The following is a 27342-nucleotide window of genomic DNA, read 5'->3' on the forward strand; positions in this document are numbered from 1 at the left end:
TGGTTTATATTGTCCATCACTGCTTGCTAAGGGGCGGAAAAAATCATAAGCTACATTCAGAGAACGACAATAAACAAGACATAACACGTCAAGAGTGCTGCCACAATAATGTATGATTTTTAAATCATAATCAACAATATTACTGTGCCTAAGCCTTAATTATTTTACAAAAAATAAAATAAATCATTATTGTTATTTTTCATATTTGCCATATTTATTTTCTGTAGTAAAAACGACTAATTCCAGATAGCACAGAGTTGAAAAAGATCTCAGAATTTTTCTAAAAATTCTGAAAAAGAATTCTTAATTTTTACACCTGAAAATGAACTCAGAATTAACGATATACGACTGAATATTAATGAATTCTTTTTGAACTCTGTATGCCATCCGGGATCCTATTTGCATATTTATCAAATAACGACCGAAAGGAATCTAAAATTTAATCTACATCACTTTCGAAAGAAGGAAATGTAATCGGCACAAAAATAAAGTATAGTTGAAAACATTATAATTATTAATCTTATTATTACAAGGAAATAATTTCAAGTTGCAAAAGAGTGGAGTTGCATGATCGATGTGGCCGTGAGAACAAATAACGATCCAGGCGGAGAGGGGACCCATATACAACCTACATACAATCACATATTTTTAGGCCAACGCAAATCTCTCAAAATTCTCAGTTATACTCTGTCACGTAAATGTAAAAATGCCAAAACGATCGATCTACTTGCAATCGTCGGACAATCTTTATCGGAGAGCTCGACGCGATCTCGAATTTCTGTGCAATTACTGGGACCGTTTGCTCACGCCGAATCAAAGCTACGATATACGTCTGCCGGAATTACTGCGCGCTAATCACTTAATGAGACACATATCAAGTCTGTCTCTCCCGTCAAACCAAGGACTGCGAGTCAACGTGAGCTTTACTATTCTTGATGATGGCAATCGCTTAGAACCGGAGGAAACGTATCGGCTGTAATTTCATATATATACTTTTTTCCCCCTCTTCTCCAGAGACTTGTCTCTAAATAAAAATTACTTTTTCGAGAGGAAAGTTACGAGAGGAAAATCTCTTTAAATAAAGACATTTTATTATAATTAATATAACCGTGAATAGAAGCATTTCTTCATTTTCTTTAAATTCTTCATTTTTTCCCCTTTAAATTCGCTTGTTCAGCACTTTAATAATGTATATTTTTATTCACGCGCACAGGCGTAACGCGTCGCCTTATTACACCGAATCTCGTAACAGATTCCGCCGATCGTCGTACCACTGCAGTAACGCAGTCGGATATAACGATCTGAGAAATTACATAAGGCAGATAAACGAAAATTACGCAACGATCGAGAGGGAACTGCAGTTAAGGGCCAGAATATTAGCACCCCTCATCGAACGCAATAGATTCGCGGGATGTCAGAATGCATTTTACACTCAGGTTTCGCACCTTTCAATACCGAAATAAAAATTTCTTTTCACAAAATGAAATCCAGACCATGTCAATTTACTATATTCTCGATACGCAGCGCGCGGCGACGTACAATTGGAATAAATTTCCTGCCGGAAATCGAGCATCATGTTCCGCGAGAGTTTCCCCATGGTTACAAGAGCGACGTGCCAATCCGCGAGAAAGAGACAATCGTCAAACTTGCACGTTATTCGGACACGAATGCTGCCTTGCTGACAGAATGAATGACGTAGACGGTTGCTCGTTAAGTCGGCAATCAGCGAGACAGAAAGAAAATTCGCCCGAGGTAATAACACGAAACGTTATTATCTTTTTAATTAATGTACATCCTATAATAATAGAAAACTTAATATAATTATGTAGAGCTGGTATGTGATGTTTTGAATATTTAGTATTTCGATGTAATATAGTGATGCAATCCTTATTGCATTTGTGGGCTTTCCAACAATTTTTTTCATCCCACAGTAATTGATTTACTAACTTGCAAAACGACGCAATTAACGATGTTTTTTTCAACAGTTTAACGACTCACCGAGAACCGCCAAGGAATGCTCCCCACAAACTTCCGCCTTCTGCGCGACAGTCCAGAAGCTGCAACAGAACAACATTAACGTACGTTAATCAGATCCGTGTAATTAGATATTTTAAGTTACTCTCACGATGGTACAGTAAGTATCACTCTTAAGTGCAGCTTCGGTGAATGAAAGAGTTACTTGAGAATGAGTCACTTCTATCTCGTAAGCTTACGCGACTTGTGCTCTACTTTGTGCTGCAGTGTTATATGATGAGTGACAAATTGTGATATTAGCGTCCGCGCCACCAAAATCAATAGCAAATTGAGAGTATAATTTCGATCCCATGTCATTTACTAATACGACGTTTCCGAATTGCGCGAAGTCGGTTTTCCGAAGGAATAAGTAAACTGCACTTGATAACATCCTCGTGCGCTGTACCATCGATGTTTCTTTCAACAAACATTACTGCGCACATAACTCGTACAAGCTGTACAACGCGTATTTCTACAATTTTTATAAATTAAAGTTAATTAATTATCCGATTTAGAAACATCGAATTTTATTGCAACTATTGCACATTGATTGATCATTGTAACGTTTGCAAATAACGCTGTATATTATTTCTGAGAAACGTCTAATTTCGCAGATAAATATATTGAGTAAACCGTAGCAACCTGCTGACAGGAAAATGTTAACAGTCCCAAAATAGTGATTGGCATGAAGTATAAAACAATCGATTCGTAAAATGTCCGGTCGTGTCTGTTATTTCAACTTTAAAATCCAGTAGGTTTTCTTTCCTTGAGTCACACCAATATTTCGACGGATAATATGCGTATTCGTACGATGTGTAGAAACAAAATATCGTTTTCTTATTTCAACCTCAAAATGCAGCAGTCTTCTCCTGGTTGGGCGCGCACCAACATTCCGACGGATAGTATGCGCATTCGTACGACGTGTAGAAAGAAAATACCGCTTTCTTTTCATGTAAAATAAATGTTTGGAAATCGTCACAATATTTGCGTTATTTTGCGACTAGATGGGAGAGTTTATGGCGCAGCGCGTAACTCTTTTATTTGTTTATTTGGAGATTCCGTCTTTAGCGATTTCCAAGTTCCGCTATAAAATGAGCCAATTGGTCCCGTATGCGCTCCGAAGTACGGAATTAAAACAGAAAAAGTGCGGATTTACTCATCCTGTCGCACAATAACTTCGGCTCGCGGTAACATCCGGTGAGATCTAACGTTATCCAGGCTTTGCAGAACCGCGCCGGAACTGCGCCGGTCCGAAACGACAACGGTTATACGATGATCAGGCAGCGTATAAGCTCGAAAGAGTCGATGGAAGCGTGCCAGGGTGTCAGTAAAATCATCAGCGACGCGACGACTTACACCCATCCGGCGGAATCGAGGCCCGTCAAGCCCGACGGCGGCGTCGCGATAAATAACGGCGATAAACGATCGATCGAATCGCAGCCGGTCGGCTGTCAGGGAAATGTCCTGCCGCGGGCCGCCGAGTCAAGCGCCGTGACTGATCAAAACGCAGCGGGACAAGGACGCGCGGGTAGCAAACGTAAACTCGACGATCTGGAAGATGAAGCGTTATTAGCGGCCAAACTTGACGTGGAAGCCGGCGGCCGGCAGGAGCGGTCGGAAACGACCGAGATGATCAAGTCGCGAGTCAAGGATACGCCAACGACGTTCGCTCCAGACGGGAGAGCTGTTAGCAATAAGGGCTGCAGGATCAGGAACAGCAGGATACCTACGGAAGGAAAACCGTTCTGGAAAAGGCACGTGTCCGCGCCGAAATACGCGAGTTTCCTGAGGATGTTTCGCAAGGAGGAGACAGAGAATCGACTCCGCGGCAATTCCTCGTCTCGGAGGAACGACGGGGAAAAATCGCAACATCGAAGGAGACTTTCTACAGAAAGGTATAATCCTGAGATAAAATGTAATGCTAACGGAAAGAAAGAAAGAGTTAAAGGAGTTCCGAGGATTGAAGAGATTACTTTTAGCCGATCTTCTTTTTGATTATATTGGATTTGGAATGTTAAGTCTTTTAAATTGAAACTGTAAGAGCATTTGCAAGAATGTTAACGTGTACAATATAATGCAATAGTACTTGCAAAGAATATGGTAATTTAATTGCTTCAGTGTTAGAAATCAAGTATTTTTATTTATAAAATCAAACAGATTTCTTTCAAATTCAAGAAGGTATTAAAAAAAAAACATATTGTCCCGATAAGACATGAGGTTTATAAAAATATATTTTTATACCTCTGATGCGTTTTTATCTTTTCTTTATTATATGTATAAAAAGTTCTTTGAAATTTTTGAAATATTTTATTATAATCTCATGAATAATTATAAGGGGCCGTTCATTAATTACGTGAGTATTATAGGGGGGGAGAGGTCAGCGAAATCTATATGTGCTCACATGGGGGAGGGAGGGGGTGTCAGAGGACACGTAAGTTTTCGCTAGAGTCCCTAACGGAAATCTGGCCAGCTTACAACACTGAGGACCACTGATGAATAGTTTCCACATAATAGATTTTCTCGTTTATTTTTGGTTTATAAGTTTCATTCCTTTAATTTAGATTTTATGTTTTGTTCGTTTTTCAACAAAAGTTGAATAAAATTATGAAATATTAATATTTTAAGATGTGAAATATATACTTTAATATTTTTTATTAAATCTCTAAAAAATATGATATAAACACATGTTTATGCGTTTTTTGTTTATATATTAAACGTATCTAAAAACTCATGTGAGATCCGGGAGGGGGAGAGGTAATCAAAATACTCACGGAGACTCACGTAGGGGGAGGTCGGGGGTCTAAATTACCGAAAATAACACTCACGTATATTAATAATGAACAGCCCCTAAGTAGTCTACTTGATTATAATAGACAGTTTTCTTGATTTAATAATAGTTTCAGCACTGAATGCGACAATCGAGCGAATTTGCGAAACGAAAGAAGAACACCAACCCCGAGAAGCACGGTGCACACGACGTACAATCCTGCAATACAATCAGCCACTGATCCTATTTTAGATTCCAGCGGTCTCACGATACAGCTCCTGAGGTATATTTATGGTCTACTTATTTACTTGTCTATATATTTGATTTTAAGAGTGCTTTCTATTCTACTTCCCTTCCAAGACTTAAAGATAGAAGAGTAATAAAGATATCACTCAAGAACTGGTAATGATGAAAAAAAATTAGATTGGATAATAAGAGTATGAGACATATTTTCAATTATATCATTTCTAACATGCGAGATTAACAATACAATGCGTTTTTAATTAACAATGCGAAATTAGAATCGAGGAAAATATAACATTTTTTAAATAAGCCAATAAATTAAAGTTATTTATTTTTTTTTAAATCGTTTTTTGGAATCTTATTTAAGATAATGATTACTTATAACAGGCTGGCCGTTTTATTATACGTCCCCACGTTGATGCCGGCGTTGAATTCGTTAATCGCGCAGCAGAATCAGCAAACGTCCGCGTCGACGTCCTCTGCTATAGAAGGATCCAACGATCTGTTAATGCAAATCTTCCGTCTGCTCAACGAGCAACAAACCATTCCCAATTTGCCGCTCGTATCGATCGGATCCGAGAGAGTTTCTACGGCTTTAACCGCGGAGACGAACGGCGAAAGTTCGCGGTCACTTTCCGAGGAGAAACAAGAGACTACCTCGATCGCTTTGGAAGAATCTGACCCTGTTTCGGAGCAAGGATCTATCTTCGCCGGTAAGAGCGGCTGGAAATCGAGCAGCCACGTAGAGCAGCAAAACGGAAAAAACAGAAAGTGGCGACTGACGTCGATGTTGACCGACTCCGTGAGATTGGACAGGAACGTCTTCACGGCGGAGGACTTCCGGAAATTCGAGGAATTTTTGAAGGCCGAGAAGAGGCGTCCGGAAGATGTCCGATTGCTGTCCACGAAAAGCAAAAACGAGATCGTCATGAAAGAGTACTTCCGGAACTGGTTGCATCGGTTGCTGCGGCAATTGAACTCGGCAAACGGTAATCTGTCCGTGCAGAACAGCGAGGAGAGAGGACGTCCCGAGGGATCTTCAAGGACCGTAGAATCTTCCTTGGAAGAGGTAGGGCGGCGCAATAGAGGCCGTTTGATAGCCGACGAATCGCCGGGCTCCTCGAGAGACGACGTTAATACCTTTTCGGAGCGCGAGGAAGAGGATTCCGACGATCAGAAGTCGTTTACTTCCGCCACGAGCACGAACTCCTCGAGATCGCTGCAGTTTAAGCAGGACGACGCGATTGGCGCGGAAAAGGAAGAGAAATTGCCGCGAAGTGAACATTCGCAGGACTGATATAATAAATTTTCGACGATAAACGAGCGCGTATAAATATCGAAACGACGGGCTAATAAAATCGTATAATCGACGTAGCTTCGCCGTCGAGACGAAACGAGCGTTTCTTTTTTCGCTTTGCATCGGAGGATCGCTCGTAAAGGAGCCTCTTGAAAGTCACTCGGAAACTGTTGGACTGTTGTCAGGATTTGATGTAAGCTCGCGGGCCATGTGGCTGGTATACGCGAGGACGCTTGCGCGAGCGGTCGAACACGTGGTGAACGCCGCGCGAAGCCGAGCTTTCCCGCGGCGCGTCGCTCACCCGAGAGCTTGCAGTCGCGCGTGTTATCGCTACCGGGACGCTTCCCCTCGATCGGCATGTGATCCGTCTCTCTTTCTATCTCTCTTTCGTATTTACTTTACCCTTGTGTGTGGGTGCTTGAAGCAACAAACGTCGAGCGATTAACGCGAGCCAGGCTTGGAAAGAATCGCTAAAACAAACGGTATAGATAACATATTCGTTCTCACATTTCTCGTCTTCTATATGTAATCACGAATAGCAGTTGATAAAAACTGCTGAGAATCGTCGAAAAACGCCGTTCTCGTCTATGCAAATAGTTCCCACTGGAGAGTTCCATTGGAAAATTTCGAGAGGAATCATCCTGTCTCGCGATGAACAGCGAAGAGAAGATAGCCTAGCTCTCCCGCGATGTGCGCGCGAACGCAGAGTCATGACTGAGAAGATCGAGATTTTCAGTTGACGCGTCTCAGATTCTCACGCCGACATCCCGATCGCACGCGAGTCGAGATGAGCAAGGACAGCAGCAGCGAGGGAAAGTCGCAGGACGCTTCCACGCCGGACGCTCCGGCGGACGCGCCGGCGAAAGATTCGAACGCGGATCTCTACGAGAATCGCGGGCAAAAGAAGCTCATCCGCGTAGTCACCGTGATGGCCTACCTGTTCTCAGTGAGTTTCGTGGGTATTCTTCTGAGCGCCTATTACATATTCCTGTGGGAGCCGCCGAATCCGAGGCTCGTGCAGCGAGAACGGCTGCGAGCGGATCCGCAGATGCAGTTCCTGATCGCGTCGCCCGCGGAGGAAACGACGGAAGACAGCAGCTTCCTCCTCCAGACCGAGGTCAAGCCGTTTCTGAGTCCCAGAATAATGAACGACAACGATGATTCCGCCGTCGATCCCCAAGTCAAAATAAATCTCGAGAAGAAACGAAGACTAAACGCGCTGTTGCTGAAGCTGTGGCACTCGCTCGTGGACGCCGGGCGCGCTCAGAAGCGAAATTCGTCGCAGGTGACAACGAATTCCGGCGAATTCAACAATTCGTTCGTGGAAAGGGAGCTTAACTCGATGTTGGATCGCGCGGAAAATACGATCTCGCGATACGGCGAGTCGCGTGGGAACACATTCGAAGAAAAGACTTACAGTGATAACGCTGATGTACCTGTAGAACTCGCGGATTCTGCAAGTACGCTGGACGTTGAAAGCACGTCTTCAACATCGAGGCTCACGACTATTCCTGAAACGAGCCAGACACGCCACGATAGAGATTATATCGCCAACGTCAATCCGATTATCGAAAAAAAGAAACAATATAACAGAAAGAAATTCGATGCCGTCAGTTCGTACCTTATTCGCGGATTAAGCTACGCGACGACAAACAGCGACATTACGATTGGCAGCGATCGACGCGTTTCCGGAGACGACGATTCTTCCAAAGTGACCCGGGGATTCCTGAGGACCGACAGGAAAGAATTGATGAAACAAAACGAGACCGACGATCGCCGGTTGATCAATAGCAATCGAGAAAATGATTCAGACGACGTGCAAACAAACGTTATACTGAAGGAATGTGTAAACTGTAATGTTAGGAACTCCAGAGAAAATTATTCCAACGAGTCCTCCTCAAACAACCAAGTCCGACAGATCGCGCGTGACGGAGTATCGATCGACCCGCCGCCGTCTCGCGACTCGGGATTCACCGACGATCCGGGATTCCAACAGACGCCGGATGACCTGACCGTCGTAAAATCACGGCCACGCATCACCACGGGAACGAGAAATTCCGAAGGTGAGAGAATTTCGCGCGCGGATCTGCCAGGCCTCTCCTTTACGGCGCGTGGGATAAACAGGGCCGCGCGAAACGTGACTGTGTGATTATACAATGAGCGTTACGTCATCCGCGGTTTTCCTTAAACCCTGCTGGAATCGTAACGTTTCTGTATGTTCACAAACCACAAAGCGGGGCAACCCCGTTTTCAGTAATCTAACACGTATTTTTAGTAGCAAATAAACGCGACCGTACGCCTCAAAATTAAATTAATAAGCGTGATATGAAATAAATGAAACCTTAAGTAATTATATAATTTGTGTTTGCTCTATTAATTTCGAAATTCGAGATGAACGATTATACGAATCGATGCTTTTGCGTCTGTCGGAACATCTGTCGCAGTTTATTTCCTCGCTAGTCTCGTCAAAGTACCTGTTGTTTGCTCGACTGAACAAACATGCAAAGTATTTAGTTATTCATTGTCTGAAATTCCCGAATTCACACGAAATTAATTGATCTTTATTGAATGCTCCTTCGAATCTATCTATTTAATATTATCTTATCTATTTAATATTATAATATTATTTAATATAATCTATTTAATATTATTTAATTTCTTACAACTAATTACATATTTTATATTTCTATTCTTAATAATTATTTATTCAGCTGTGTTTTTTTAGCTATTCACCGCGTTGTAATATAATATATATAGAAGAATATATTATATACATAAAACATTAAAAGAAATTTAATTTAAATGTTTAAAGATAAATATTTACATTTCTTTTCCATGGCAAGTAAATGATATTATATTTATTTCATTGAAAAGTAGAAATTTTAATAAGACAAGTATACGTCCAATTGAAAAGTAATTTTCTTTCTTAACTAGAAAAAGAAAGGATTCTTAACAAACACAGACGGAGAGCAATGATTAAAGCCTTAGAAATAAATCGATGGATCGGTATACGATGATTATCCGCGTTGTCACTGAGTAATAAGTGAAACAGGGTCAGCTCAATATCTATTATATGGCTTCTGCGACGTTACATCACATTCCAGATCCGATAACTTCTGAATATATTATAATTATCAAATGGCTACACTGTTAAATCTATAGTGTCAGACTGAACCTTATTTAAGTCGTCACTGCTCCTACTTAATAAACAGTTATTTTTAAATAAAACAATGGAATTTAACCTAAATTTGGGTTAAATTTGAACTGTTTTAAATTATTTAACTCCATTGTTTTAATAGAAAAGAACTATTTATTAAATAAGAGCAGTGGCGACTTAAATAAGGTTCAGTTTGACACTATAGATTTAACAGTGTACACTTGCGACAAGTAAACCATGAATTTCTTCTTATGAAGAAACTAAAACAAAAATTCAATTTCGCGAATAATTGATCAAATCGAAATCATATGTAAATTCTAATTGTAAGTGTTGGTTATAAGGATTGAACTAATCCTTATTTGAAAAAAATTATATATATATATATATATATATATATATATATATATATATAAAATAAGAAACTATCATGATGAGTCATAGATAAAAATTTATAATGTAAACTTTTTTAATAAGTAATTTTAGACTAGAAATTAAAAAAAATGTCTTATTAAAATCTTTGAAGTATAAACAGACTTAAAGATCTCAGTTTTGTACAAATATTGGGTATTTCGAAGACTCAAAGGATCTCTCTTTTCGCGATATTTAACGGAGTAAAATATTTCTTTTGGTATTTGTGTCAGAGACACTTTATATAATTTAACGATCAAATTTTCCAGCCGCTTTCAAGGTTTCCGCCTGTTTTCTTGGATATACGAAACTTATACCAAGAAATCGAATAGTGCACCTTGTTTGCCGAAGAAAAGATCGAGGGGCTGCGTTGTGACGTTCTATTAAAACAAAGGCGCGCCACCTTTTATAGGATAAGTAAAGCGACAAAGTTGCGTCGATCCATTCTCGAAACGAAATTGCTTAGTAGTCCAGACAGCCCGCCCGTCTTTATTCAACTCTCGTTACATTTAATCCCATTTCGAGAGACTTGTGTGCTATGTCTTGCCGATAAAATATTCCACTCGTCTCTTCCCTAATTTTTATCCGTGTATATATATTTTCGGAACAGTTCTTCTAATCAGTAAACGTTCAGAAAGACGATTCTTTTACAATGTAAATTTCGCTAATTTTACATAAACTTTCTACGATGAAAAAAATATGCCTACAATGCATCTTTTTAACTTTTATCTAAAGTTTTAATTATACTTGTAGATCGATCGAGCATTTAGAAAAAAATATGCAAATAGACGTAGGAGAATAATGTAAAAGAATTTAATTTACAAAAAGTCTAATATCTTTTTTTTTTCAAATTAAATCCATTTATTCATATATTATTATTCCATGTTATGCAGAACAATGCAATTCCCTTTTGTGTCTTTTACGTCAATCAATATTTTTATATTTCTATTTTCTTTAGTTACGTTTCTTGAAATTTGTGGAATAATCTTAAAGATCAAACGCCACTAAGCAAAGAGCTTTCAAATAATACACACTCGTTCAAATTGTATAAAACATAAATAACTCGCGAGAATACAAATCTTGAAAGAGCGAACTTCCGAAGAGGGAAAACGGCAAGAAAGATTCGTAGTTTTCTTATGCATAGAAAATAAATTAGATATCAAAAGAAATCGAGGATTCGCAGTTTTCTTATGTATAGGAAATAAATTTTATATCAAAAGGAATCTCGATTCTTTTTATATATATTTTATTTACTATACATAAGAAAACTGCAAATCCTTCTTGCGGTTTCCCGTTTCAGGAGAAACGCGGAAAACATTTATCGAAGATATGTTATAGGAATATATACATCTATTTTTTATTTTTCGAAAAATTGAAAATTATTGACCAAATCTATCACGTGTGACAATTCAATACATCGCTGTCATTTTAAAAAGAGAAACTATAAAAAGAGATACGATTAAATGGAGCAGATCTTCGCAGGTGTAACGGCCTAGCTCGTGTATCTTCGTAAGTTTTATCAGCCCCCGGCTGGCGCGTGAGAAGCGAAAAGCTCTCGACTGGTCAAGGTCCCGGAGCTTGCGCACTGGTGCGCTGCTTCCCCGTGCATCCATACACCGAGATGGGTGTGCTTTTTTTCGTACTGAGCGACGATACGGGGCGAGATACGGCCATCCGCGAAAGAGAGAGAGCCGGCACACAGAAATAGCCAGCGGTAAACGCGCGTGTTTAGTTCCGTGGTGAAGACGGAAGAGCCGAAAGCTCTCGTGGCCTATCGATCCCGAAACGCCGTGAGTCCGAGCCTCCTCCGCGCAATCCGGAGCTTGCGAGTGGAAAAGCGTCTCTCGGCGAGGCACGCCCTGTCGCGTCTACTCACACTCGCGATGTGATTGAACGGTATATTATTCGAACAAAGGCGATCTTTGTAACGGAATCTGCGAAAGCGCAAGGGCGCGCGAGCCGAGCGTCCCGGGAGCATGTGATGCTGCTGGAAATAAACGCGCGTCGTTTGCGGATGCGTCGTTTAACGTCGAGGTACGCCCACTTGGAAATATGCCGCGAAAAGGAGCCACTAAATTCGAGAAAGTAATTAAGCTTGCGTCGGCTGTATGCGATTATATACGCGTGTTGATATATTCACTAAAGAATATTCAAGTCAAATAATGCAATTCTTAAGAATTCATTTCTAAGTTAGGATTAAAATTTATTCACCGATCTATTTCTTGCGAAAATAAATTCATTCAATAGACAATTACGACTTGGTTACAAATTAACAACATTTAGAAACGCTGTACGTTTTCGAGTTTCGACTGCAATTTTTCCCGGAAAAAAAATATTTGCGGCTCACTGCGCAAGCTAAACTATTCCAACGCTTCCTCATCACGACGTCACGAATGTGGGTCGTTTGCTTTTCAGCACTTGGAAAAAGCCTGTGTACGTTGCACGACTTCCCCTCGAGCTTCTCGTGTGGGAGGTCCCTCCGCGGGATGACGTGCGTCTCATCGGTTGAGACGTTAATTTAATTTTCGCGGAAATCGAGGATGCAATTACCACGAAAAATGAGCGCTCACAACGTGATGGCGAGCATCGGTCGCACCCTGGGTAATCGCGAGAGCAAACCGGCGGCACCCAACGAGGTCCGTTTCGCTGGAGACGAGCGGAAAGATAAGCTCTACGAGCCGAAGCACAAGCAGAAGGTGATACGCGTACTGACGGTGGTCGCGTACGTCATATTTGTCAGTATGGCTGCTATACTGCTCTCCTTGTATTACACCTTCGTTTGGAACCCTAAGGATCAGGCAATTAGGAGGGTGAAAACAACCGACAAGCCGGAGTGCGAGAAGCTCTCGTCTCCTTCCCTCGACTCCCTCACGATTCCGCCGATATCCAATGGTAAAGGCGTTGACAAGTTAAACCGCTGCAATGCGAACCTTCATTGAGAATTCCACGCTAATGATTAAGAAATCATAGAGAATTATATTTCTAATATTGAGGCACATTTCGATTGCAGAAGACACTTTTGCAATCGAAAATATATTCCGAAAGCTCTGAGATTTTATACAACAGAAATATTAAATTTTGAAAACTCTCTGCGCTATATGAATAAATTTCATGTGTGAAAGTATAAATGTCTCGTAAATTTAATCTTATGAAATAACATTATTAAATAAAGAAATATTTCGTACTATTCAAACTCAAAAAAATTACGCTATAATAATAACGAGATAAAGAAATTGTCTTGCAAAAACATCAGGTTTTATAAGACATTTGGAATAATTAAATTGAGCATAAAATTCATTTTTGCAATTTGCTACAAATTATGAAAATTTTGCTGCAATTATTTTTATTTAACAATATCCTTTTTTCACAGAGACGCAGATCGAAAGGATGACCGCGAGGTCTACGACGACAGATAATAAACAGCTGGAACAAATTGATTTATCGACCACTCAAAAACGTATTCCGGAAGTCTTCACGGAAATTGCGGACGTCGAGGAAACGTCTGTAGAGCCTACGTCAATATCGACAGCGCGGGATTATCATAATATCACTAGCATTACGAGCGAAGACGACGAGAGCGTTACATAAGTAAATATCAGACTTTTCACACCTCGTGTTGAAAGTAATAAGGTGCAAGGAAACCAAGCTAATAAATAAATAATAAAAGTAATCGCTAATAGAGTATCAAAACCTATTAGTACGTATAGGGAAGCAATGCTTTCAGTTCTTTATGGACAGAAAACGTTAGAAGTTGTATTGACCTGAATTTGCCAAACGAGAAACCTTATTAGAGATTAGAACTACTCTTCGAACAGATAAACACTAGGAACATTAGAATAATTTAAGTATCTAATTGTCTATAAAATTACGTGGACGACATTCGCGAAGATACGAGAGAAGAAATTAACAATAATAAATAATAGAATTATAGATATATATTCCAATCGCAGTTGGATTTTTCATCTCTTTTATAAATTAAATGAAACAAATTTTATATCTTCATTCTGTGTAATAAGACGATTAAATTACAAATGTAATTTTACGTGAAGGATCATTTGTTCAGATTCTTTCCACAAAGTTCCTTAGTATTATATTGACATAGGAAGATACTCGAGAATATTTTTGTAATTACTAGTATTGGAAATAGAAGTATGCGCAGTAACTATAATAGTAGAGATTCATTGTAATTCTAACGAGTTCATATTACATTATCGCGATTAAAAAATTCAGCCGACAGATATTTTATGTAAGTTGTTTTATATGATTAAAATAAAGGTCCCCTATATTAAAGTAATTATCTTACATTTTATTTACAAAATAATTACTTTTTTCATTTACAATAATAACGCAGTATAAAATTACGTTGCAATAATTAATTTACTTATAATTTTATCCCTTCGTATCATACACGAATGTAGGAAAAGAATTCGAGTCTCAGCATCTAATCGTGTGTACTTTAGATTCCGATTCTATCATCGCGACGGCTTTATTCTCACCTACTATTTGAGCGAGCGTTATGGCGTCGAATTTATTGTAAATGACGGTCACCGACATATTGAGCTCCGTGCCGGAACGTGGATTCTGATACAGATTGTCCATCAGATTACACATTTCGCTGTAGAAGTGCGGATAAGTGGGCAGCTGGTAGAATATAAGGTGGCGGATACCCTTTATCCTCGTCCTGCGCCAGAAGTGCCAGCGTTCCGTGTAGAGGAGGAAATGCGCGTCGCTGTGAAAGAACATGTCCCTCGCGCGGGCGACCTTCCGGTCCTCGGTGTACTCGCTGATCATCGCGAAGCTCATCTTCTCCTTCATCATGCGATTCCGCAGGTACACGAAGTCGAAGTAGCACGGCACGTAGATCAACGTGTGATTGTATATCGGGTCCGAGTATCGCGGTAATATCTCCTTCAGGAAGAAATCCAGCCGGCTGTCGATTGCCTGACAAAGATCGGAGGCCTCAAATTTGTAAAACACCTGTGGAACTTTGATGGTCACATTGCGAATCGCGGCCGGCTCGTTAGAATTCAGAGAATTGTCTTTCGCCACTTTCGCCTGGCCGGCGTAGTTGAAGCACTTCCTGAGCAGCAGCGTGTTTATGTACGGTGTTTCGATGCTGGAGAAAATCAACGTTTGCCTGTAATACTTGGTCCAGCCGTTCACGCACCAGCTTCTGAGACGCGAGTAATCGATATCGTGGGATTTCTTGGGCTGCAGATGCATGTAATCCAACACTTGATACAGATGATCCCAGTTCTGCATGAGAACCACGTCGATCTGGTCCATGATGAGCAGCTCTACGGACGACAGAAAATCGTAGTCCCTCACCGCCTCGCCCTCTGCGCCTACCACTCTCCTGAGGCCCAACGGCGAGCCGATTATAATATCGGAAGAATAGAAATTTGTATATAATTTGAGCGTCTTCTTGGTAAGCGCCATGCCTATCTTGAACTTGTCGTTGATATTTCCCTGCATGGTCAGTTTGTAATCTTCCGGTTTAGGATTCCTCTTGGGCATCGCTAGCTCGTTTCCCGTGAAATCCTCCATGAATCGCAGCTTGTTGATAACAGAGCCGCCTTTGTCCTCCCCGAATAAAATCGAGATGAACATCTCGACTATCTTCAGGCAAGAGTGCTTGAATGGCACTATTATGAGTACCTTGGGTCTCACTAAACCCTGATCCTTGTACTCGTCCGGTACCTCTCCCATGCCGCTGCGATTGGACTTCCCTAACTTTGCACTATGGTGCAATATTTTCGTTCGGGTCTTCAGCACGTGATTGATTGCGTGCAGGCAATAAACGAATCGTATCTCGTCAGCGTTGGCAAACGTTCTTCCAGGATAATGCAAATCTTGATAATTATTTATCACCGAAAATAGTTCCTTTTGAAGGGCAGTCAAAGGTGCAGAATCTTTATCTACAGTATCTTTTATGTTATTATAATTAGCTTTAATCAAGTTATTCTGAATCTGCGACTTCACATGCAATTTGTTCCAGTCGACGTTCTCAATCAAAGTTGGAACCTTACCGTAATTCGTATACTGTTTCTCTTCATCGTCCAGAAGCTTTTTGACTCTCACTGCCTTCTCGTTCGAATCGACAGCTGGTTTTGGAATCTGGCATATCAGATTTCCTAGCGTGGGCCATGATAACGTCGTGGTCTCGGTAATCGGTGGCGTTGCAGAAACCGCTTTATACAGTTCATCGTCCATATCGTTGCGCAAATGCAGAGAGAATGGATCTCTCAAATGACCGATGTCCTCCTGGGCAGTCTCAGCATCTTCATAGTCATCCTCCCTCGTGCTAATCGTAATCTCTTTATTTTGATCGGAAGATTCGTCATCAGCTTCAGATTCCTCGCTCTTTTCCTCCTCAATGTTTCTCTTTTCCATTCTCTTCATTTCCTTCTTCTTCCTCTTCCCTTCCTTGTCTATTTTATTCTTATTCTGTGCATCAGAATCTTCGTTTTCACTTTCCGAACTTGTCACAATTGGCTTCCTCAGTTTCTCCACTAAATTTTTGTGTTTATAGCCAGATAACTTGGACAGATAAAGCAGCCAAGGATCGACTTCCTCCTCTTCAGAACTGTCGGACTCCACGAGTCGCTGACGCGTTTTCTCCTCCTCCACTATTCGCCTGCGAGCTTCAATTTCCTCATTCTTTGCATCACGCTCCTTAACATAAGAGGCTTTCCTTAAGTCGAATTTTTCCTTCTTCGGCTTTGATCGTTTTTGTGCGTTGCGTTCGTCGAATTTCCTCTTTTTGCCACGGAATCGCTTTCCCATCGGAGCCATCGGGACGGTGTTATCACTCTGATCTACACAAGGCTATTGCTAGTGAAATAATAGAGAAAGAAAAAAAGGTAAATACTTGTACGATCAAGATTAATTTGAAGGTTATCGGCTTGATAATACTTGCATCTTATCTTTTTCGTTGTAAACATTTTAATAAATATACCGTTGATCTACTTTAGCTAACATGTGATAAAGAATGACACAATAACCAATTTATAACCTAAATAATCTAATGTAAATTTTCCCATCAGTTATTACTAAAGGATAACAAGTTGTAGCATATCAATTTAAATAAATCAAATTTTTAATAAACCCACCTTTAAAAATGCTCGCTCAAATAGCCAATTATTTCATACACATACTTCTCTTTCCATATACATAATAATCTCACGTGTACATAACCTCATCTCCACATGCAGGACTCACACGCATAGTAACACAAGCATGTCGCCAGTCGCACCAACACTTACGTAGCCATTTATTCCGAGAGGAACGCACGCCATTCTGACGATTCGATGCGCCGATTACGAAATTGAAGACGCGAGATGAATTTTTGTCTTATTCTTGTAAATAAAAACATAAAGCAATTTCTTTACAGAAATTTCGAGCAGGGTTAATTCCGGATTTTTCTTATCTCATCTTATTTAGAACAGAATTTGTTTAAATTATTATACACCGTAAAAATTTAATCATTCGGGAATGATTGATATACGGTTAGGAAACAAATTATTCATCCGTATCGGATTAATTTATATCATTATCGTAAATTCGAGTAAGAAGACGTCAATAATCACAAGCAAATTCGATTAATTGACGCAGCTTTCGTCGCTGGAAAGAAACCAAAAGACTTACCATCGAAGCAGCGTTCGGTTCACCGCCAAGAATTAGGGGTCCGCGCGTCTTTCTGGAACGAGTCCCGCGAAGCATCGCACGAAAACGGCATTCCTCAGGTCGCTCGACGTAATTAACTACTATTGGCACTTGCGCTTCAACTCCAACACGAACGCGGACGCGGAGCCGAGTAAGCGCGATTCCGTCGACACAATTCACAATCCAGAATCGCGGACGAACGAGACTCAAACGACGATACGCGCGCGACATTCGCGGGACTGATCCGTCGAGCGAGGAGAAACCGGAAAAGATTCCTGACTCGATTTCCAGATGGCGCAATGGCGGCGAAATCACGTTTAACGCCGACAGTTCAAATCGTATCGCGCGACGCGACGTTTAGCCTCAAATTGGAAAATTCCGCTTTCGATGACCGTACGAAAGAAAACGGAAGAATTAGAATTGAACACTGAACGAAAAAGAAAATTATTTTTCGCGAGTCTGAACGACTGATATTATAAAAAATCAAGAAGATTGATTACAATTTTTTTGGATATTTTTTCTCTGCACTTGCATGTAAATGTCGAATATACAAAAGGTGTCTCCTTTAACAAATCTCAAGTTTTTAATATTAGATCGTTAATGATTATATTTTTGATTCGCTCTTTGCGAGAATTAAAATAAATAGTTACGAAAAATAGATAAAAGTACAAAAACTGTAAAGACGATTGATCTGATTTTGGAAGCTATGTAGAATTAAATATCTGAGTATACAAATTACGCCGAATCATGGAAAGAAATACTTTTTAATTCATGTTAACGAAATAAAAATTGGTTTCGTTAAGGGCGATTAAAATTAATTAATTAATTGCTCAGCTAACTAAACCTTCTTCGACCGGTTGAGATTATAACCATTAAGTAGGACGCGCGCAATCTAGAAAGAGACGGGAGGTCAGCTAAATTGAAGTCAATCGGCGCGTTGGCGAAACCCGCACTTGACTTCATACAGCGTCACGTAGCTGCGTCTAACAATTATCTACCTCATAATTATATACCTCCGGCGAATTCAATTCCGCTCGAATCTCACGGGCGAATTCATCGTCACGAGATGAGAAGCTTGGCGGGTTTTCCGACAGGAGAGGGTAAGAGAAACAAAGAGAGAAAGAGGGAGAGAGAGAGAGAGGAAGAGAACGAAAACTTACTTCCATTCGAAAGCGGAATTTATTCGCGGAAAACGCGCGAAATCTTTTGGCATCGCCGCCGTTCATCACGCCGTTGGTCGACGACGAGCGACAACATCGCTCGTGCTCGGGTAGGAAAGGGAGCAGCGCGGGAGGGCAGCAGAGGAAAAGAGCGGGCGAAATTAATTGACCCTTCGTTCGCCCGCTTGTTTACAAAATATCCGGTCCCTAACAGAGCTCGCGCGCGAGCCGCGGAGTCGAGGCGGGTGACTGCCAACTTCAGCGCTGCCGCGCATCGCGACGATATTGCACGCATCGCACACCGCGGCCCTCAGTGCCGTGTGAAGGGAGCGCGGTGTATCCCGGCGATGCGCGCGATCGCATAAAATGCGTGAAACGCTCTCGATGTTACGACAGTTCGATAGACCGTGGCTTCTATAAATTCTGAAAAACGAATATACGCTAAGTTAACTTCAAAGTTTCATACAGTCTTTTTTTTTTTTCCAAACGAAAGTTTTATCTCGAATCTCGCAAGCGCGCGTCGATCTTGCGCGGGGCGCCGGCGAATCTCGGCTTGACCCTGGCAGCGCGGAGCTGCCGCCACCACCGTTCGGTGAGCGCACTACACTGCACTACACACGAGCAGCAGTTTCGTACCGTACGTACGGTTTCGTAGTAGTATTTCGGGCGCTCTTAGCTGCGTTCGTGCCGTCGTGCGAGACGGAGAGGAACGAAGAGAGAGAGAGAGAGTGAGAAAGGAAGAGTGCTCAAGCAGGCGGCCGGCGAAGAGACGTTTACGGTCACGGGTTCACGGTGATCCTCCGCACGGTTTCCCGGCGTGGCTCTGCCAATCGTGGCCGACGGCAGCCGGCCCCGCCGGCGGAGCTCGGTTCGCGCGCGTCAAGTCGCCCGCGGACGGGCGCACGGGCGGCGAGGCGGGGAGCCACACGCGAGGAGCGACGGCGAGGGAGTCGGGGACGGTGGCGATCGTACGACGGCGACGCACGCACCACCACGCACGGACGGTCGGTCGGCCGGACGTTCTGTCAAACGGTCGCGCGACGACGGTCGGTGGTCGACGACGCGTCCACGACCGTGGTGTGACGGCGGCCAAGAAACGAGGGCGGCCTACGAGCGATATCTCCCTACGTGTCTGATGAGCTCCACTGACGTCGCGCCGCTGCTGCTGCTGCTGGTGGTAAGATGGCTGTGCAGCTGGACGGAGGAGGGAAGGAGGACCTGAAAACACAATTCGTCACGCGGGAGGGCACCTACAAGCTGATGACCCTGTCGGAGTACTCGAGACCGAACCGAGTCGGCTACACCAGCAGCCAGGGCAGCGCGTCCGTCCGGGTGTCCTTCGTCACGCTGCCGGACCCAGCGGACCCCACGGGCGCGCAGGGCCTCGGCGACCGAATGTGCTTCAACTTCGGCAAGGAGCTCTACGTCTACGTCTATCGCGGCGTCAAGAAGGTGAGGCGCGACCGCGCTCCGAGCGCGACGGCCGTGACGACGGCGACGCGTCCGCGGGAATTACCCGATCCGCGAGCCGTCGTCGCGACCTAACCTCGCAAACTCCGTCGGGACCTCCATCTTTGCGGTTGAAACTTGCGGTTTCGCCGTGCCTGCGTTCTCTTCTCCTCGCGACGACGAGCGCGACGTCGAGAGCTTCCTCTGGGGTCGACTCGTGTCGAATCGTCGCTGGTTTTCTTTCTTCCCCCCCCCCTCTTTTTTTTTCCTCGTGAAGAAGCGATCTGACGGCGAACATTCGCGCTGACGTTTCTCGGAAGAAGCATGTCGAATAATCGCATAAATAGTATCGCAGATAATATTACTATCTAAATTCTTAGTATTCACAGATTGAATCATTGATTTATGTATCAGAAGTAAAAAAAAAAAAAAAACCAACGGAATTAATTTCTTAAGATTTCTCTGAAGAATCATAAACTCTCACAAACATCTGAAATCTTTTCTAAGAAGGTTTCAAAATAAAGAAATGATTTAAGTAACTCATCGCATGCATAACTTTTTCGAGTATTTTGTTCGCACAGTTTGTTTCGTCGCTAGAAAGTAAATTATTTGTTGACCGAAAGGATTTGATTGAAGAAACCTGTCTTGACGAGCTGTTAAAATGTTTCAGGCTGTAGACTTGAACAAACCGGTGGACAAAAAGCTATATAAGGGAACTAATCCGACCTGCCACAATTTTAATCAAACAACAGCGACAGCCGATAGCGCTCCACTGCTGGTGGGATTTTCCACGGGGCAGATACAGCTGATCGATCCGATAAAGAAGGACAGCTCTCAACTCAGCAAATTGTATAATGAAGACGTACGTAGAAGCAAAAATCTGACATAAAAAATCTCTATCCGCAAGTATTCTAGCATTGCTAGCTTGAGAACCCCGAGGAGGACTTCTCTTCATTACGTCTCCGCTTGGAGAGAATGACTTCTGGCTGTATTATCTGCGCGAGCTAGCTTACGTGGAGATAAATAATCTCATAGTGCAAACAGTATTCTCTATGCAGCTAGTATCGCTGTAGTTTTCTGGCAATGTGTGTACAATAGCTGTCAACACTTATCCGCTCTTGATGATATGTCCGTGTTATCTTATTGAAACATGATAAACTGGAAAATAAATGCTGGATGCCTCGTGCCGTCCGCCGCATCCTGCGATGACGGTGCTTAATATTTAGCAGCACATTATCCGGGCTGTTCTATTGTCGGTGGTCCCGCGCACTAATGCAATTATATCTCAATCAAATAATTAAGCTCAACAAGCAACATTACATAACTTTTCGCTGTCTTCTTGCGGCAGGCAATTCCCCTTGCGGGGACAATTGTGTCGCCTATTTTAAATACATTTCGACCTCAATGAATGTCTAATGATTCATTATTGTTGCATACCATCGTGTTTAAGACACATGCATTCTTAATACTGTCCAGTTTATTTCAGTTATTTTCAAACTACAATCAGTGTTATTTTCCTTTTATCTTTGTTCATCAATCGTAACACTGAGATTACAGAACAAAAATTTATTTCTTCAGCTTTGTATCGCCAGAGATAGAGAGAAGCGCTATTTATTTTAAGCGAATTATTTTTATATCGAACTTTTTTTTTATAAATGGATAATTTCGCGTGCAAGATAAGATTAATAAATTAAAAAAAATTTCTCACGGCGCTATTAATTTTGCTTCATTTTTGACGTGGGAATATGTTTTTAATAAGGAACATTCACATTTCAGAGGCTGATCGACAAGAGCAAGGTGACATGTATAAAGTGGGTTCCCGGCTCGAACAACCTGTTTCTGGTCTCTCATAGCTCCGGTCAGCTGTATCTCTATAACGAAGAGCTGCTCTGCGGCACCACCGCGCCGCACTATCAGTCATTCAAGTCGGGTGACGGATACGCCATATATACCTGCAAAACTAAATCCACCAGGAACCCGCTGTATCGGTGGGTGATCGGCGCGGAGGGGTGTTGTATAAATGAGTTCGCCTTTAGTCCGTGCGGCACGAACTTGGCCGTGGTGTCGCAGGATGGATTCCTGCGTGTTTTTCAATACAACACCATGGAGCTGGTCGGCTCGGCGAGGAGCTACTTCGGTGGCTTTTTGTGCGTGTGCTGGTCGCCGGACGGACGTTACGTGGTGGTGGGTGGCGAGGACGATCTGGTGACCATTTGGAGCTTCCACGAGAAGCGGGTCGTGGCGCGGGGGCAGGGCCATCACAGTTGGGTGAGCGTGGTCGCCTTCGATCCGTACACGACGTCCTACGGCGATCACGATCCCGACTTCAGCGGTTCGGACGACGAGACGACGATGCCGCACAACAATCACAATCACTTCCACGAGAAGTCGCACCGTCTGTCCACGACCTCGCAGAGCGGCGGCGTTCACTCGAATCGCAACTCCTGCGGCTCCGAGTTGAGAATGTCCGGTGGCACGTGCTACAGGTTAGGCAGTGTATCGCAGGACACCCAGCTGTGCCTGTGGGACATCACGGAGGACGTGCTGAGGCAACCGGTGTGCGCCAAGCAGAGGCCATCTGCGGCGTGCAGCACCAGCGGCGGCACCCTCTCGTCCTCGGGCACGTTCAACAGTGGCAACGGGGCGGCGACAACGGTGAATCACCATTCAAACTCGAATGCTAAACATAATAACTCGAATAATGTAAACTTCAAGGAGAACGCGAGTGGTAATAACGAGACTAGTAACAATAGCACTAGCACGAACGCCGCGGTGGCGACTGTGAATTCGCTGACGCAGAGGCTAGCGGGTCTTGGCTTCGGCGAGCGTAAGGGTGATAATCACAAGAGAAACTTTAGCCTCACTATGCGTGGCGGCGGGACCGGTGCGACGGCGACGACGACGGCCAACAACAGCACGACGACGGTCGTGCAGAACAATGGTGGCGACAAGACGAGCACCGGTAACTCGACGAGTACGACGAGTAGTAGTCTGAACAACAGTGTCGGTGGGAGTTTAGTAGGTGGGACGGGAAGTAAAAAGGTTAGTTCCGTGATGGACGATCCCATGAGGTTGATAGGGACCGCCTGGTGTCCCAGGTTCGACGAGTGCCCGGTCCTCGAGCCGCTGGTGTGCAAGAAGCTGGCGCACGAGAGACTGACTGAATTAGTGTTTAGGGAAGATTGCTTCGTGACGGCGTGTCAGGATGGATACGTGTACACGTGGGCGAGGCCCGGCCACATGGTAGGTCCTCTCACGATAAGCAGCACCCTGCACAGGCCATCACACCATCATAGCAACAACCCCTACACTAGTAATATCAATTCCATGCGATGTAACGACCTCTGATGTAACCCGTTATTTCCAAATCGTTATTTAGCGAGTCCATTGAGTAGAGTCTGTTGGTCGGAAGTTCCGAGAATTCTGTACATATATACGTAGAGTTATAGAATCTAAAAACGATGTTATCAAAAAAAAAGTGGCACAGGAAAATCTTGTAATGTTTTCGGATAGTCTTCGTCTTCCTTCCCGCTTGCCGTGGTGACGTCTTGAAGACAAATGATTGTTCTGGTTTGCGGAAGTATTAGAACAACATTGACGAATTCGGTATTACCTTGCCGGGTGTTTGATATGACGATCGCGTTGCTGTCATTTAAGTTTTACATATTACAATCAGTATATTTAATCTTAGAGAGAGAGAAAGAGAGAGAGTATCCCTATTCAAGTCTACGACCTTAGGGTGTATAATTGCGTTTGAATTCTATTAGTATTGGGAGGTGCCATTCGTAGAGAAAGCATTGTGAGGATTTTTTTTTAGTATTTTTCTCTAAGTTTATATTGTGTATATAATTACAGAAGAACATGGACGGACGATACTATGAGTGAACGAGTTTGTAGTTTAAAATGTATCTATTATCGGGCCCCTTGGACTTCACAGGGCGTCTTTTTTTTAATAGATATTTTTTAATCTTTTTTTTGTTGAATGTTTTAAAATCTTTGTACGTATAATGATGAACACCTTTCGATGAATCTTGCCTTTTACTCGGGACATTCCACTAGATCAGATAAATTCGCAATGTTTTTGAATACAGATCTATTACCTGAAATGAGTGCATGAAGATAGACATTTCAAATTAAGTAGTGTAGAGCGCGCACATACATTATGGTATTTGTTTTTTTTCGGATGCATTAATATATAGTTTTGATTAATGTTATTCTTTTGCGAGGAACGGAGGAGCTTTAATTTATATCTTCTATTTAGATGTTATCAATTCCATAATACCTGATTAGTGCATGCGCTGCAAATGAAAGAAAAAAATAAAACCACTCACGGTATGTGCTTAAAGTTCATTCATAGTATAGGCTGTCGTTGATATCTATGCCTAATGATAATGTCTGGTCAAGATATATTCTCGCGATGAATTATTGCAGAATTACGCGAGCTATGTAGGATAGAGATCGAATATTGATATATTTATGTTTTTTTTTTGGTTTGCATCCTCGAGAGCAATGTTGTTTGAGCCCCATGAGGTCTCGTGACAGGGCAGGCCCCTTTATCGAAGAACAAAAAACCTCTTCTTTCTATCTTCTGTAAAGTGTTATTTAGCTTTAGCCGACCATTGATAGAGAAGTTCAACGGAAGAGAAAAAAGAATAGAATTATCTAGCCAAAAAAAAAAACTCTGTCGTCACTCACAGACTTACGAGATGCGAGAACGTTTAATCCTTTGTTGAAAACGATGAATTTTGCCTTGTTGTACAATAAAGCGAAAATTTGAATGAACAATCGCTGCTTGCTTCCCGCTTGTTGAAATTTTGTTGAATCAAGTGCAATGCAGAAGCTCCAGGGAGAAAAAAAAACCCGGCCGGGGATAAGTCTTTTGTGCGACACACGTACATATGCATACGCAATACATACATATGTATGGTGACACATGTAAGACGATGTTTATTTACAGTCTGCTAAAAACATCGCATGTCTTTTTTCTGTTTTTTTTTCTTTTTTAACATTATGTATACAGTAATAGGTCCCGACATTAGGACTCGAATAGTGTTTTCCTGGGCGTTTTGCATAGAGCATTTGTATCACGAGAATATCCCACACTCTCACCTTTTCATTTAACGGCCTTGACCAAAAGTATCGGGCGGGGGGGAAGGGGGCAGCCTCATTAAATTGCGATCAGTTAAGCCTAACCGGTGTTTTGCGAATTGGAATTACAAATAACCGTAACGCAATTACTTTTACTCGAGTGTTTGAAAAACGTTCTAATCGCTGCCGTTGATTTACTATATCATGCTGAACGGAATGCCGGATGTAATATATCAACAATTTAATGAACGCGAGTCTTTCACGCTTTTGGCCAACGCTGCAAATATGTATACCTAACTAATTGCGCGAGTAGTTTCGCGGTTGAAGCTCATTATTCAACGTGCGTTGCTTCTTTTTTTTATAGCGCGATACTTATAATTTTTTTTTCTCAATAGCGCGTCTCTTATAATTTTTAATCGGACGATATATGCTTGCGCTTATTTCTCAAGGCCGATGAAGCATTAATTCCTTTTTCTCACTTTTGATTGATCGGAAAGATTAATGTTCTGTACCACGCTTTGGCTGATGCAAGAGAATATCGTGGATGAGACTTCCCTGAGTTATCGCATGGTACGTATGACTTATCATTTTCCGTTCTATTTTGCTTTATTTACCGCTTGATCGGACTTGTCATGGAAGTAGAAATAGTGTTACACGCTCGAAATCATTTTACACACCGTTTCTTGCCGAGATGTACGCTCTCGGCGGCGCTTCTGAATTTTATATATACCACGAATTGCACTATATATCTCTCTGCTCTCACGCACTCTCTTTCTCTTGCCAGATTCGCATTATTCCCGAAAAGTTTTCGAAAAGACGGAAAAGAGAATTATACGTGTAATACGGACCATTCAGATTTTTCACAAGCTACAGTTTAATTTCATTTGAATGACGATATGAATTTCTGATCTTAATGAAAAAAAAAAAAGACAAATTATTTATCTCAGTCAGAATATAAATTTCTAAATCAGAAGTTGAATTATTGAGATTCTTTCACCTATCATGAATTATCCGCCGAAAAGAATCATCTCGCTCGAGATGATAAAAGATGCGCAAACTTCTTGGGAATAGCGCGTGTTTCTGTTAGATGACTTAGACGAGTCAGAATCGCGTTACTCGTGTCGCCGTGTATCAACGATGTGGTTCGCGTTGTCTCTAATTTCAGCCAGGGATCAGTCAGGTCGGCGGCACCGCTCTCCACGTGGTCAGCCCGGTGGAAGGCGGCGGTACCATAGTATAGCCGGAGCCGGACACCGACGCCGATCCGCCACGGGGTCACCAGGGACCGCAGGGATCGTCGCGGGCGTCCGAGGCGCAGCTCCAGCAGGCGTACGCACGCCGACGTCACCTATACTACGTCTGGCCGAGCGAGAGCTACTCCGGTACGGTTTGAGCGAGCAGCGCGGGCTCGAATTCGTCGTCGTCATCGTCGAAGAAGCGGACGAATTGAAATGGAAATCCGTGGGGGATTGGGTCCGCCGCCGCGAGATTGGACGTTTAATCTCGGATATCGGACCTCAAAATTCGCGCGGCTCGTCCTCTGGCTTCTCTCAATATCGACATGTTCTTGAACAGAGCTGTCATCGATTAACATGTACCTATTGTCTATTATTTAAATGTACTATTTATGTATCTTTGAAAAAAGGGCTGAAGGAAGAAATTGATTAATTTAATCATTTATACATATCGCAGCAAAAGTCACAGAAAAAAAAATTAAATTTGATAAAAAATTACAAATCAGTAATTTGGATTGCATAGTTTGATAGTTTTAGTTTTAATAACGTTTTTGAACACGGAAGAAAATCTCTTTTAATTTAAGATTGTTCATCGAAAGGATTGATTGTGGAAAGGCGCGGGAGAGTTTAGGGATACCGAAACTAATGTCCGATCTCGAGGATTAGATTTGACGGCCAGAGTGTTCGCAAGGTGGATCCCTCCATGAATTTCTTTCGATTCGCCTACGCGTTGCAGTTCGCGCGCGCGGTTTGACGCTTAAAGGACACACACACATACACACATACATACAGCGCTTTCGTTTTGGTATAAGCCGCTCTTCCGGTGCATATCATTTTCCTCTTCCTCCTTTCCTTTCCTC

At 42.4% G+C, this 27342-nt stretch overlaps 4 protein-coding genes across 8 annotated transcripts; 3 read left to right on the top strand and 1 right to left on the bottom strand.

Moving 5' to 3' along the window:
* The first annotated feature begins 571 nt into the window (after positions 1 to 571).
* LOC105455480 lies at positions 572 to 6907 on the top strand. 3 transcript variants are annotated; one of them, XM_011698841.1, is made up of 7 exons: positions 572 to 975; positions 1214 to 1436; positions 1525 to 1752; positions 1986 to 2078; positions 3232 to 3908; positions 4911 to 5063; positions 5411 to 6907. In XM_011698841.1, the coding sequence occupies exons 1-7, from the start codon at positions 707 to 709 to the stop codon at positions 6318 to 6320; spliced, it is 2553 nt and encodes an 850-aa protein (XP_011697143.1). In that variant the 5' UTR covers positions 572 to 706; the 3' UTR covers positions 6321 to 6907. The 3 variants fall into 3 exon arrangements, with proteins under 3 accessions (XP_011697143.1, XP_011697144.1, XP_011697145.1); XM_011698842.1 differs by having other exon boundaries at positions 4917 to 5063; XM_011698843.1 differs by having other exon boundaries at positions 3241 to 3908.
* A 99-nt stretch (positions 6908 to 7006) lies between these two features.
* Positions 7007 to 14175, top strand: LOC105455479. Its single transcript, XM_011698840.1, has 2 exons — positions 7007 to 8383; positions 13256 to 14175. The coding sequence occupies exons 1-2, from the start codon at positions 7108 to 7110 to the stop codon at positions 13471 to 13473; spliced, it is 1494 nt and encodes a 497-aa protein (XP_011697142.1). The 5' UTR covers positions 7007 to 7107; the 3' UTR covers positions 13474 to 14175.
* A 29-nt stretch (positions 14176 to 14204) lies between these two features.
* LOC105455481 (digestive organ expansion factor homolog) lies at positions 14205 to 18028 on the bottom strand. 3 transcript variants are annotated; one of them, XM_011698845.1, is made up of 3 exons: positions 17533 to 18028; positions 17151 to 17243; positions 14205 to 16719 (listed from the first exon to the last, which is right to left on the bottom strand). In XM_011698845.1, exon 3 carries the CDS (start codon positions 16678 to 16680, stop codon positions 14320 to 14322), a length of 2361 nt encoding a protein of 786 aa, XP_011697147.1. In that variant the 5' UTR covers positions 16681 to 16719; positions 17151 to 17243; positions 17533 to 18028; the 3' UTR covers positions 14205 to 14319. The 3 variants fall into 3 exon arrangements, with proteins under 3 accessions (XP_011697147.1, XP_011697148.1, XP_011697146.1); XM_011698846.1 differs by lacking the exon at positions 17151 to 17243; XM_011698844.1 differs by lacking the exons at positions 17151 to 17243; positions 17533 to 18028 and adding an exon at positions 16998 to 17142.
* Positions 18029 to 19665: 1637 nt separating this feature from the next.
* Positions 19666 to 24941, top strand: LOC105455482 (WD repeat-containing protein 20). Its single transcript, XM_011698847.1, has 3 exons — positions 19666 to 20162; positions 20830 to 21021; positions 21936 to 24941. Exons 1-3 carry the CDS (start codon positions 19893 to 19895, stop codon positions 23505 to 23507), a joined length of 2034 nt encoding a protein of 677 aa, XP_011697149.1. The 5' UTR covers positions 19666 to 19892; the 3' UTR covers positions 23508 to 24941.
* The last annotated feature ends 2401 nt before the right edge of the window (positions 24942 to 27342 follow it).

Source organism: Wasmannia auropunctata, unplaced genomic scaffold (assembly GCF_000956235.1).
Source record: "Wasmannia auropunctata unplaced genomic scaffold, wasmannia.A_1.0 LD335903.1, whole genome shotgun sequence".
NCBI lineage: Eukaryota > Metazoa > Arthropoda > Insecta > Hymenoptera > Formicidae > Wasmannia > Wasmannia auropunctata.